General features: G+C 48.4%; 1 protein-coding gene across 3 annotated transcripts in view; it reads left to right on the forward strand.

The window, feature by feature from the left end:
- Nucleotides 1–13,975, forward strand: part of MAPKAP1 (mitogen-activated protein kinase associated protein 1) — a 104,460-nt gene that overhangs the window by 81,768 nt on the left and 8,717 nt on the right. For all 3 annotated transcript variants that reach the window (XM_026860516.1, XM_026860519.1, XM_026860518.1), the window contains 2 exons: nt 4,411–4,551; nt 9,528–9,665. In XM_026860516.1, the coding sequence (XP_026716317.1) occupies nt 4,411–4,551; nt 9,528–9,665 (279 nt within the window). The remainder of the gene's footprint in view (nt 1–4,410; nt 4,552–9,527; nt 9,666–13,975) is intronic.

Here is a 13,975-nt window from a genome sequence, read left to right on the forward strand (position 1 = left end):
GGCGGGAGGTTGCTCTGGAGTTTCCCAGTGGGGCCGAAGCCGCGGCCGCCGGCCTGTGCCCCACGTCGTGGTGAGCACCAGCCCTGTCTGTCCCCGCGGCCGGGCTCCGGGGCTGGGTGGGAGATCTGGCACCCGGTGGGGCACTGCCAGGGTGCCGGAAAATCAAGAGATTCCCCGTTTAGCTGTGCCACACATCGCTCCGTCCCTGGCCCAGGGATGGCAGGGTGGAAGTGCGAGCTTTCAGGCGTTGGAATGGGCTGTCCGGGGCAGGGGGGAGTCCCCGGGATCCCTGGAGGGGTTGAAGAGTCGGGCTGAGCGAGCGCTGAGGGGTCTGGGGGAGTTGGGAACGGTCAGTGTTGGGTAACTGGTTGGACTGGAGGAGCTTCAGGGTCTTTTCCAACCCAGATCATTCTGTGATTCCTCTCGGCTGTTCTTTTCCTGCTCTGCTCATGGATTTTCCTACCCAGTGTCTTCAGTAATTAAACCCCTGTCCCAGGCTAAGGGAAACGCCTCCCTCGTGGCTGTGCTTTGCACTTCATGCAGGTTCTTATCTTGTGCCTTGTTTATCCCACACCTGACTCCAGATTTTTTCACTTTTTCTTTCACAAAGTAAATCTTAATTAGGTAGACGTAAGGAAAAAACACAGAGGCCCTTTCATGTCGTTGCGTTGCGGCTCTGTGTCGTTATGCGAAGGAGTTTGTTTCTGGAAGAGGGATCTGCTCCTCCCGGGACGAGGTGTCTCTGCCAGCAGAGCCATATTGCTGGGTCGGCTCTTGGGCTAAATAATAGACCTGGAGCATCCACTTTACTTGATTGTCTTCCCAAGCAGAAGCTTTTACATTCAAAAGCCACACTGTGATCTCCATTACAAATACCCTGACAGGCCTGTAAATATTTGACAGGTTTATTCACAGCTGCTTGCATGTGGAAAATATTTTTATGATTTTTCCCCCAATCAGCTGGTGGAGATGGCTCTTCCCTCCGCTGCTGAACGCCGGCAGTCTCGCAGACATCCTCGCTGAGCTGCGGGGTAAGAGCAATATGCCAAGTTCTGCAGTCAGGTTTTTCCCTGCAGGGCATTTCTCTCTGTTGTTACTGATATTACTGCTATTATCCAATGCACCCTCAGGGGTCCCCGTGTCTTGCCATCTTTAGACAGATGATCTGTTTTGATGGTGGAGTTCCTGGCTGCTCTCCCAAGAGCAGCAACTGTAGAAATTCTGTAAACCTGAATCCATTCACAAAGCTTCATAAAACAAAGTCGGCAGAGGTTACCGATCCGCAGAGGATCTGAAAGGCTTCCAGAGCAAAATCCCACCGTTCAGCTGCTCCGGCTGCCGCAGCACTGCTCCTGCAGCTCAGGCACTGACAAGGTGCTCACAATTTTAGTAACAGTGACAGGTTGGTTGTTTTTTTTTTTTTTTCCCTGGATATGATCTGGCAGGCTGCTAATTTTCTTTCTAATACTTTTAATTTGGGAGTGTGAAATCCAAGAAGACTCAGCTCCATAACAGCCGTGTAAAGCCGACCCACGGTGTCCCCGCGTCACCGGTGATTCGGGGCGGTTGGAGGCCAGAGGGGGAGCGCCAAGGCAGCGGCACCCGCAGAGCACCGGGCGAGCTGCGTGAGGGATTTTAAGAACATTTTTCAGGGGATGTGGGGACGAGGGTAGTATGTTGCTGTTCTTTGTGTTTCTGAATTCGTTATCACTGCGGATTCAGTTTGCTGGTGCTAACACTTGTTGGCAGACACGGCGGCGCTCGGAGCCCTGCTGCGCGGGTGCTGCCCGCCGCCCAGAGGTGGGGGCCCCGTCACCCGCGCGTGGGGAGCAGGCAGGGAGCAGCACACCCCTGTCACAGACGGCGCTCGCTGCCCGCCTGCGAAAGCCGACCTCGCACCCAGAGCCAAGGGAGCTGGTTAGTCCGTGGCCGTGCGGGGATGGGTGCTAGGCGGTAATCAAAAAGCTAGCCCGCTGCACGAGGAGCTACGGCCTATTTATCCCATTACATGATCGGTAAAAATCTGTCTGGAGTTTACACTCCTCGGTCTGTAATTACCGTTCCACTTGCTCTTGGTTAGTCACGTTTGCTGGGTAAATTACCACATGTGCTCCTTGCAGGTGTGGGGGGGGGCAAGTTTTTTTGGTCTTGAATTGAGTCGGTGGTTGCGATCTCCCACCACCATGTTTACTTCTCCCCCCGTTTCCACAGATTTTTGCTGACTTCTTGCTTCTTGGGCAACCATCCAGCCTCTGGTGCCTTCTGGGGCAGGATACTCCCCTCCTACCGATCCTTATCTCCTCCTCACTGGTAAAGTCGTCACCAAGGCCTGGATCCTGCGGCCTTACACAGCAGAGCCACAACACGTTGGGCTGAGCGGTGGAGCCGGCGGTCGATGGTCCTTGTGCTCGACAGGGAGCAGTGGGACGGGCTACAAGGCTGCACCGCGGCCCGTGTCCCGGCACGGCCTGTGGCCACGTGCTGCGGGGACGGGCCCGGCCACTCCCGGGGCCCAACGGGCACCGCCCTGGTTTCCGTCAGGGCAGGAGGGTCCCAGTTCGCTCTCGGCTGCGGGGCAGCGGTGCCGTCGCCGTCCTCCCGCCCGTCTTCCAATCACCGCCGTGCCACGGTGTTTCAAGACGCTTTTAAGTGCACCAAAAAGTTTGACATATCTCAGTGTATCTTTGAAGTACTGCAGCATGAGGGTTTGACATGATACATTATGATAATCCGTAGTATAGAGACATTAACACAGGGGTCTTTGACAAAATACATTGTAATGTCTCTGAAGGAGCCATTACAATTTATCTTGTCATTCTGGAGCATGGAGTGGCTGCAATGTTAAGATGGCTCTGCATAAATTCACATGTAGACTGTTTCATTTGATTTTTGGAATTCTTTCAAGTCGAATGGCGCAGCCCAATTTGCAGCTTAACCCTTCGCCGTCCCCCTTCCCCGAGGAACGGTCCCTGGTGGTGCCGGGAGCAGGGAGGGGTGGGCATCGCCCTCGCCCGCTCTCCTGAGGGCAGGGGGGCGCTTACGTGGCTGACGTCTGGGAAACGCGAATCTCCCGCTTTATGCTCTCAACGTGTATTTTGACTCATTTAACAGCAAACGCTGACCTTCCTTTGATACAGACACGAGAGATATTTATAATAATCGGTGACATTTGTTACGGAATTAACAGATTAAAAAGGGAAGGCTTTCAGCCGGCAGGAAAACACTCCGTGCTCAGGTGGGGTTTTTCTTCTCTCCCGCCCCCGTCTGTCCTGCGTACGGCCACCACCCTGACAGTGTCCCCTGCCGAAGCCGGCGGCCTGTCCCTCTGCAACCCTGAACTACCCTGTTAAAAGGGAGCCTGCTTCTGCGTCAGCACCGTGTGTCTGAGGCGAGCGCCAGGGTTTTGCCTTTCCCGGCAAACCGTCCCCTCGTCGTCGGGGCCCAAACGTGGAAACTCGTCGCAGCCTCCCTGCGAGCTGAGGTCCCCGAGCGGGACGGGAGCGCGTGTCCCCCGGGGAGGTGGGTGCGGGAAGCGGGAGCGCTGAGCCTGCTCCGGCTGGGCAAGTCTCCAACAAAATGAATACGGAGAGATCCGACAAGTTCTTAGCCTGCGTTGCTGGATCTTTTAAGACCTGTACTAAAATTCCATCATCTCATCTTCCCATTATTAAAATTTCAACAAAATATAAAGTTTTCATTAATCTCCTGCAGCAAATTTAGTACTCTGAACTGGCAGTTGATTCAGCTTTTAGGACTACATTAGCTGGGGTATTAAACAAAACGTGTCATTCTTCAGTATCTTCTGTAGGAAGCTAAATCAGTTTTCAAACATATTTATACCACTTTATCTAACAGCATCTGAACGATCATTTAGAGCTGAGATGCTTTATTAGCAGCTGGCATAGAAATTACTCTGCGCAAAATTATATATCGCATTATAGTAATGTTTAAATTGGTGTTAATCCAACGTCATAAAATGTAAAAAAATCTTTAAAGTGCGTTATATTTTTTCAGTAATTGGCATTTTGGCTTAATGAGATGTTACCTTTTATAAAGCCAGTACCTGCAGTAGTAATGAGAATACTAATCAGTAAATAAAGCGCGGGGCTGAGATCAGGGCGCAAAGCGCTGCCCTGGCCGGGCCCTTCCCGGGGGGTGACAGGCTGTGGGCTCCTGGGGGCCCCCCAGCGCAGCCCCCGGGGACGTTGCGCTGCTCTTGGTGTGGGACACCAGTGCCTGTCGTAACGTCCTTCGTGAAGTCGGGGTTTGGCCTTGGGCAGAGAGTCTCCTTCTCCCAGAGACGTGGAGTTGAGCGTTTTGTCCTTCCGCCCAACGCCGCCTGCTTAGTGCTCGCTGAATCACAGGCTGTGTTTTAAACCTCTCGTTCATTATTGTTGGCTTGTTTTGCAGGTTCAAGAGGAGAAGAGGTCTCGGAGGAGGACCCTCAGATCGATATAGCCACCGTTCAGGACATGCTCAGTAGCCACCATTACAAGTCCTTCAAAGTCAGCATGATCCATAGGCTTCGATTCACCACTGATGTTCAGTTAGGTAAATCAATCCGTACCGTAACGCGTCGGAAAATGGAACGGTTCGAACCTTCGGCCATCTCCGGCAGCCGACTGTCCATCTCAGGCGTTTTTAAAGCAGTCGGTATCACGTTGGTCCGTTTTATCGTGGAGCACGACACTTGAAAGCGTTGCTAGCATTTCAGCGGTTAAAAAAAATTGCTTGGAGTTGAAAATATTTCAGTATTTTTATTATCCACAATCAGCTAGCACATGTTTCTTCTGAAAGAAGGCCATTATTTAGTGACCTCATCTCTTTTTTTTTTAATCTAGGCTTCCTAATGGAAAGCTTCTTGCCAACTCTTTTGTTATTTTTAAATGAGGCTATGCAAAATTAGGAATGATTAGGTTTTCCTTTTCTGAGACTGAAAGATTTTAACGACCAAGTAGAAATTTGAGGTGGAACAAAACAAAACGAGCATTCTCTAAAGGTTTTATATTGTCCTTATTAGCTTTCTGAATGCTTTTGAAAACCTGAAGGCCAAGGGATGACAGAATCTTGAATTATAAAAGCCCCATTACTGTTTTAAAATGATTGAATGGCTTTTTATCTTTGTGTTTAAATTGTGAAAATTTGATTAACGATGCATTGGTAGGTGACCTGTGACATTTCTGCAAATACCTTCCATAAAGAAATGATTCGGCAGTAAAATATTAAGTGCCGTAATGTTTACAAAATACATTTATTCTGTAGAATTCAGTAGAATTGTTAAATTTAAAGTATACGAGTTCCTGTATTATTGTCACTGCAGCCTCTCCACTCTTCCCTCCTTAAGCACGTATAGAAATACATCTCTAAAATTTTTACAGAAGGCGCTTTCTTAGTTTATTTTGAACTGTCTTGTTAAGGAAGGATTTATATGCTGGTGCTGAAGCAGGACAGCACTGGGCTTGTTTTCTGCTTTTGAGCAAACTATCTGGGTGTGATAGTTTGCTTCCAGTGAAGTTTGACTCACTGTATCTGGAAAGTGTCAGAAATGAGAGCTTGAAAAGGTCATGACAGATCACTAAAGATAAATGGTTAAGGGAGAATAGCTGTTAAATGAAACAAATGGCTCAACTTGTGTAGCAGTGAAAGAGCTGACCCTGTCCGGTAGTGTAAGGACTATAAAATTTCCCTTTTATAACAGTCTGTGAACTTGTATATATTTTTGATGGCAGTACACTGACAATGTGATTTTTATAATTGAATTATTTTTTTAGAAATAAAACTCCGGTGAGGTATTCGCAGTTTGGGTAAACGTACAGCACCAGAACCTTTACAGAAAGTAAAAATAAGCGTATGTCGCTGCGGTTTCTCCTGAATTTTTTAAAGATATTAAAAGAGCAATGCTGGTGAAATAAGCATTGAGGTGCTGTTTGGATTAGGGCTGCTGAGCATTAACGCGTTCATCTTCTGCGAGCGGCAGACTGCTCCATACAATCTGAAATGTAAAAAACTGTCTCTGGGGTTTTTTTCATCTCTCATCAGTAGCCGTGGTCGGGAGCCATTCGCTGTCAGTTCAGTGATGGCCAGTTGCAAAGACCGTTCTCTGTAGCGTTTGTACGTCGTCAGTTTTATGTAGCTGCCAGAGCAAAGCGAGGGGTTTTCGAGAGGAGGCTGAGAGCCCAAATCCATCCCGTGGCTCCTTACTGACCGCGGGGGTGCTGTCGGCCGCGGTGCGGCAGCGCTTGGGCAGCCAGGCCAGCTGAGATACGGAGCGGTGCTGCACTGACAGTGTCCGCCTGGTTCGGGGGGAGTCGCGGTTTCCCAGGGTTCACGCGGGGGGTGTGAACACCCCTTTGTGTGTGGCAGGGCCCAGGGCCGGTGGAGGAAAGGCCCAGTGAGGCTCCTCTCCAGCCCTGCCCCTCGCTCCCACACTCAGGGTCGCCCACTTGGAGCAGGGTCGGGTCCGGAGTTGGTTTCCGTTGCGTGGAGCAGGCAGCAGTGGTGTGAGCTGTGTTTGTGCGCTGCTCTTCCTGTACCTGGTGCTTTCTGAAACGTTTCAGCTGTTTCGGGGCACGGTCCTTGAATCTGAGGCAAGGCTTACCGAAACTGTTGGGAGTAAGCTCAGTCTTCGTGCATCGCACCGTAGTGCTTCTGTCGTAGAAAGCGGCCGTGGGGGCGATGGCCACCGTGAGAGTGATGGCTTTATTGCAGCGGAAAGCTTTACCTGCGGCAGTTTAAGGTCTGGGGGTTTACGTTCCGGCTTTACAGTGTAGTGCACAGACAGGACGCTCAACATTCCTACAAAGGTTCTATCCCGCTGTGAAGGAATAAGACACATTTGCTTGTGTATCACATTAGCGAAACCAAAAGAAACATATTGTCTTGGAAAATTACTGCTGGCAAGTGTTTCGGAAAAGGGGGGGGTCAGTTGCAGACCCCAACAAAGGAAGCAAGAACAGAACGGTGTTACTGGACTGATACATCCATGGCATTTCTTTTGATAAAATGAATGAATTAAAAAAAAATAGTAGAAGAAGCATTTTTACTTGTTTTTTGAGTATGACTAATTTGTGCTGCAATACAGAGACTGCAGAAGCCACATACATAATACTGTTTTGATTTTAGGTTTCAACACATACAGATTGTGAGAACAATAACACAAAAAGACAACATTCTTTGTCAATGTGCTCTTTGGATGTGTGTGAGCTCAAGCCAGCGATGTCGAGATACAGAAATAATGGATGAAGTATACAGCAACAATTTGCAGATAAAAATAATAGAAGTTAAAGTGTATTTTACATGATAAAAAAAAGATGAAAGAGGAGGAAGTCTGTTACATCTGAGATGGTTACAAAATCCATGCTTGGTGAAGTAGCCTCTGCTGAAAAGATTGATGCAATGGGGAGTGACCTTGGCTTGGAGCAGGAGCTGGTGATGTATGTATGAGCATCTCTCTGCTAAATGGACCCAGATTTGTAGCACTAATATACATGGAAGCCCAGAACCAAACTCAGGATGGCAATAAATCAACAGCCACTTTGGGTGTCATTTCTGGTTTATATTCCACTATTGTTCTATCACTTTAATTCATGTCACTATCATCTGTTCATCTGGAACAGTTTTATATAATTTTCCAGTGGAGTTACCTGACAAATCCTATCAAATTAACAAGGTGCATTAACAATATTGACTGACTGTGAATTCTGAAGTTGCAGGACCATACAGTGAACATTTTTAAAATTATATTTGGGGGGGTGATGCTTTTAGAGGGAAGGGTTGGGGAACAACCCTCGCACACAAAGAATTTGTACCTTTATTTTTAGAACTTGGCTTGACTTTTTCAGTGAAAATATAAGAACTTGTACCATCAACTTTGCATGTTTTCCTTAAACTACAGAAAATGTCATTTTGAATAATTAACCATTACAGTGAAATAACAACGCTGATTTTAAATAATCTGTCCGAAATCGTATTACGAACCAAAATGGGCTCCGGATGCAGCATCAGCCTGCTCGCATTACCCAGTTCTAGCAGTGCTCGCGTTAGCTGGACTCCCGATACGATGCTTAACCGAAGTGTGATCTCTCTGCGGTGACGTGTGTCTGATGACAAAGCCCGGTCTTCGGGGTCTTTGGGGTCCACGGTCAGGGGAGGGGGCTGGTGGCACCGGGGTGACCTGCCGTGGGGGCCAGGGTTGGAGTGAAGCGGGGGCTGCAGCACCGGCCTGCCCGACGCCTCTGCCCCTCCTGCCTCTGCGCTTTGATTTCAGAGGTGAATAAAGCACAAACAAACGCGGCTTTGCAAATTCTGCAGCTACAACCAGACTTTTAAGAAATAGCGAGTTAGTTTTGGAGGGCTTGGGAGAGCTGGGGGGTGTGTGGCACATTGCTTTTATTCTGTCACATCTCTTAAAAGTTTTATCGTCAGGTGCTTTAGGTTTTCTTCACATGAGTGTGAAGCGTGATGGATTCGAAAGTATCACAGCCAAGACCCTCAAGAGGGAAGAGGTCACCCCTGCTGTTTTTCCAGAGATGCGAGGGTTAAAGGATGTTTAAATACCTTTCTCCTGCATCACTTGCTTTTGCCGCCTTCTCGTGAGCTTCACCGATAACTCAGGACTGAAGCAGTGTAATTATTTTTGAGGCTCCGCACCTCCCGGTGTACAAAGCACACTGGGAAGTGAGCTCAGTCCTGTCAACAGCCGCTGAACAATGAGCTGCTGTTCGCCAGCGCGGCGTAGCAGAGTCCCTGCCTCGCCGGGCCCCGATCGAGCCGCTGTGACCGTGAGTGTCCCGCCGGTGCCAGCGCCGTTAGCCCTCGGCCTGCCCGGCAGAGTCCCGTTAGCCCTCGGCCTGCCCGGCGGCGTCCCTCCGGCCCACCTGCTCCTGCACGGCCTCGGGGCAGCGTGTGGGGACGATGGAGGAAAGATGGAGGAACTTTCCCGGAGGCTCTGCCGCGGGACACCGGGGCCGGGGCAGCCCGTGAGGGGAAGCGGGGCCCGGCCCGAGCTCAGCTTGCTTTCAGAGCGGCCTAGTTAGGGCTGGCTTCAACGTGCCGGAGGTGTAAGACCACACAGGACCTCTGGGCCCGGATGTCTTCGTTTCTGGGTGTCTGGGCGGCACAAAGAGCGTTCCTGTAGCCGAGTGGGTGTCGCCTCCCCCGGGCAGGGGACGGAGCAGGGACCAGGCCTGGTAGTGTCTAGTCCATGTCAGAGTGGTGATTGAAAAAGTCGCAGTATCTTTGTATAAATCTTGCAGCTCATGTAGCTGCTGCTTCCAGAGGAGCTCTGTATGTGTGGCGAAGAATTTTTTCTGTGGTATTTCTTCCTTGTTGGTGTGCTTATAAGATGCAGATTATCAATGCAGTTTGATAACCGTTTGCTGTTGGTTTCAAAAGCTCCCGTGCTTTCAGAAAGCCCAAAAGGGCAATAGACTTTCATCCCATTTAAGATTTATAAAGTGTGTCAAACGGCTGATATGAAATCGCTTAAACTGATCACTATTGTGGCTCTCTATTCTTTCTCATCTCAGGTATTTCTGGAGACAAGGTAGAGATAGACCCTGTTACTAATCAGAAGGCCAGCACTAAGTTTTGGATTAAGCAGAAACCCATTTCAATCGATTCTGAACTCCTCTGTGCCTGTGACCTTGCGGAAGAAAAAAGCCCAAGTGAGTAGTCCTTTTTATTTATGTTCCCTCTTCTCTCCCTCCCTGTATGTGCTAGATGTCCAAAGAATTATTGCTACCGTGTCCTTTTCTTTCTATAGGTGTATTTTATTCATTATAGGATGTTTTTAATCTGACTCGATTCCGTTACAGAGAACACAACATAAACAGATACACGTTTTATGAGTGTCCTAATGCTGCTTAGAGCTAATGGCATCATTAAGGGTGTTTCTTGCCCACTATCAGTAGCTGCTAACGGTGTCACACCAAGCGAACGCTGGCTTAGCCCCACAGCACGGTCATCAAATACATGTTTCATCAGAATCACAATTTTTTTGAACCTCTTAACATCCAGACTGGTTTTAAACAATTTCTCGGGTGCAGCTGAGGGTTTCAGACACACAGTAAGTATCAGCACGGTCTGAGTTTGCGCCAGCCGGGGCCGCAGGGTCACTGGGCTTACGACGTGGCGCTCGGAGAGTTCGGTTCCAGGGACGGGGGGGCCGTGCTGGGCAGCAGCGGAGCTCACTGGAGGGTGTGTTGGGCATCCCAGTTCAGCCAGTCGTCAGCGAGGGGTCGGAGTTTGCTGGGTTTGGAGTGCAACCGCAGAAGCCTGGTGCTTTTGCTTGTTGTATCAGTGGAGTAAGGAGAGCCCCGATCTGGACAATTTGTTTTAAAAAGCACAAGGCAGGCCCTGGGGGAATTGGGCAATGTCTCCTGGCGGTGCCAAAACGTAACTATCTGCTGTCAAGAAGTAACTGTGGTTCAAAAGCTCAGATAGATTTTATTCCACTTGTGATTTTGCGGGGTAGGGATGCCAAGTATTAAGTACTTATCTGCAAGGTGACAGAGAGGGAGAATTATGTGATACATATTTACAGAGGTAATGATCTGTTGAATTCTCTTGGAAGAGTAAATTTATGGCTGCCACAGATTTTATCAGCAATTACTGAACTATATCCTTCTCCCCTTCATTACCTCTTCCTACTTCCCTGTTCTTAGTCCAGTCATTGTCTTCCTTTTCTGTCTCTCCAACAAGACTCATGGTCTTTGGGAAAGCAGGAGCCCAAGGAGAGACTTCCCTAACGACCAGGCAGTCCAGCACGTGGAACGGTTTCTTTGTCGCTCAAGGTGCAGTTTTGCGCTTGTAGACGACGTTAACACCCCTGGGTTTGCCGCCACGTTTCGTTCCAAATGCAGACGCTTCTGGTGGTAAAACCGTGCCCACAGGATGGGGCTGTCTCTGCCAAGCCAGCCTTGAATCCCGAGGTTTCCGGCTCACGCTCCCGTCAGCGTGATGGTCCGACACCTCCCGGCTGTCCCCAAACAGCTCCACAACCGCGTCCTGCGGGGATGGGTCTCCTCGGCCCCAGGGACACCACAATGGTGTTTGTACCCAAATCCTGCCAACCCAACCCAGGGAGAAATGAGGGACAGAATTTCAACCCCAGATGGAGCCCAGCGGCGGAAGGGCGGTGTGGTCAATGAAGAATCGTGGCCACTTTGGAAAGGGTGCTGGCGGGTTGTGACAGAGACAACCTGTGTGATACGGCGGGGGTTTATTTACTCATTTTTGTGTGGCTGTCATAAACTTTTCCTATTAAATAAGTGTCAGCATAGTTCCAGGAGGAGAAAACAGTTCCTCCCGGAATCTGCTGACCTCTTCCCGAGGCACTAACGATGTTGCAGAAGTCATTATTTTAGGCCAGTAGAGGAGACTTTTAGTGTGACACCTCAGAATGATACATTTTGGGGAAGTCTTAACAGCAGATCAGTATCTCTTGAATTTTAAAGGGAAAAAAAGTTATTTTAGTAGCATAAAGGAGTGAAACTCACTGTATTTCACAAGTTTTGTCTGTGATTTTTATCAGCATGGTGATATATGTTTGTAGCAGAGTTTACATCAAAAATTATTCCCGGATCTTCCTTGAATGAATTATTGCAAAGAAAGAGAGGCTGAGTAAAGATAAGGTCTTTGAGTTCTGCAATATATTTTGTTTTCATGTTTTTATGTCTTGGAACACAAACATGCTCCATCTCGTCTCTCAGAAGAGCTCTGCACATGTAGCAGTGCTGGTACACTTACACCGTGTCTGTTTTATTAAGCCGCCTCCTTCCCCAGGCCGCGGCGCTTGGGGTTACGGTGAGGTTGAGCGCGGCTTTGCCAGGCTGCTGCCTGTGATTCTGAAGAGAGGTGAAGCCTTTGCAGGAGCCTCCAGATGTGACCTTACTTTTTAGTAGGGGCAGGGGGTGTTGGGAGCGGAGCTTGGCCGCTGTGATCAGTGCAGCTGGAGGTTTCTGCGACCGCCGTTCCCCTGAGCGTGGTGATTAACACAGTTTAATATTCACTTGGCTCTTGCTTTCTGCAGATTAAAGAGATTTCAGAGTTTTTACTGGTGCTTGCTTGCAAAAATGTAAAACCAGAAGTTGTGTGTCAGTATAGTGGAGAGCCTCGTGCTTATTTTCTCTTACTTTGCTCTGACAAGACAGGTTCGTGCCATGAAGCTTTGGTGGCACTTGTGTGAGTGTTAAAGGACTCGAGAGCTTCAGAGGTGACATGTTGTGAATATTTACGGACTCGGCGTCGTTCTGGATGGGACCGAAGCTTTCCTGGGCTCTGAGATCACAGAACTTAGAGCTGCAGTCGGTGAAAACAGAAAATGAAAATGGAAAGCTTTGGCATCTAATTTGCCATTAATGTGGGTACTGTAGGCAGAAATGGCTGATGATTTTTGTTTGCCATTGTAGTAAGGCCTGGGTCAGCATTTGAATTTTTATTCGTAAATTAAATCAGACTCCCTGAATTTAGACAGAGGGAAGAGGTAATGGCCCTGCTGGCTCGATCAGATGCCATTAGAACCTGAACACACTGTGTATAAACGGCTTCTTTAAATCAGGTTCGGTCTGATTATCACGAGAGATTCTGAATGTTTTGAATCTTGAAAGGAAGCATCCTATCATTGAGAAATAAGATTTAAGCCTTAATAAAGTAGTTGTCATTTTTATAGCTGAAAAGAGCTTTGTATCTCAATTAAGTGTACATAATATAAAGTCTTAAGGAAGCAACATAATATGTTTAATACAATTATGTCCCTTTGCAATAGTGTAATTTAAAGGAAATCTGATTCTGGTAATGTCTCTTACATTACTTGGACAGGGGAGAAACTTCAGTGTCACTGGCCGCTGCCTCTGTACCAAGTGTGGCTGCGCCAGGCGCGCCGTGGCCGTCCCTGCTGCGGGGGGGAGCGGGACTGGGGGGAACAGACCTTGTGGGGAGCGGGACTGGGGGGAGCGGGACTGGGGGGAGCAGGACTCGGGGTGGGCTTCTCAGCGCCGCCGAGGCTGATGGCTTGGGCAGACCCGCAGCTTTCAAAACGCGGGGGGCTCTTCCTTCATGTGTGTTTCCCAGAGCTGCAGAAATGGGATTTCTTTGATAATTTACTTAAAACACAGAAGAAACCTTCTCTGTGATTCTTCTTCTGCTTTTTTGTTTGTTTGTTTTAACAAAGCAGATACATCTCAGTTGCTAGGTCAAAATATCCTTAATGTTAAGGTAGTCTAAACAAAGGTGTTCTGTAGGTCACGGAGTACACTGGTAACTTCGGGTTGTAATTTAATTGCCTGCTTTGCACCCTGCAGCTTAAGATTTCCTTTAAATTCTTATTCCATTGTTGCACTGGGGCTTAACAGAGTGTTAACCTGGTAATAGGCACAGGGCCTCCCCATTATATGTCTCGCTATCGAGCGGTTCTGCATGACTAGTTAAAAAAGATGGCAAGAAGATTAATGAAAGCCGCCTAGTACAGAAGGGGGGTAGGTACCTTTGCAAGACTTCTAGCGAGGAGATATTAGAGCTGAACCAGAGCTTGGCTTTTTCTTTATCCTGTGACCTTTGAACCTGCCTTACTGTCGAGAGCTGCCAGCAGAGCCGACGTTTTGATTGATGTTGCTACACGAGTCAGTCTTTCCCATTGAATTCCACATCTGCACGAAAATAGCTTTTCTAGCAGTATTCATACTGGCTGTAAGTGATAGCCAAAGTGATGCCTGAAATGCTTTTATGTAGTTTTCATTTAAAGCTAAAGGTATTTGATGTTTTAATTCAGGATCCACTTCCTCCAGATTATGCACGTTGGGTAATACTAATTTAATGAATTCATTATTGGGTTGTGAAAGGACTGAAAACATCCAGAAAGCGTTGGGAAGGGATGGATTCCTGCTGCTTGGGGAGCTTAAATAGAGATGTTGCACGTTTGCTCAGAGCCCTGCAGTGGAGCCAGAGCTGAGAGGCAACAATTACCCACGTGCTCTGC

Source organism: Athene cunicularia (assembly GCF_003259725.1).
Source record: "Athene cunicularia isolate RWA chromosome 17 unlocalized genomic scaffold, athCun1 chr17_part1, whole genome shotgun sequence".
In the NCBI taxonomy this organism is placed as follows: Eukaryota; Metazoa; Chordata; class Aves; order Strigiformes; family Strigidae; genus Athene; species Athene cunicularia.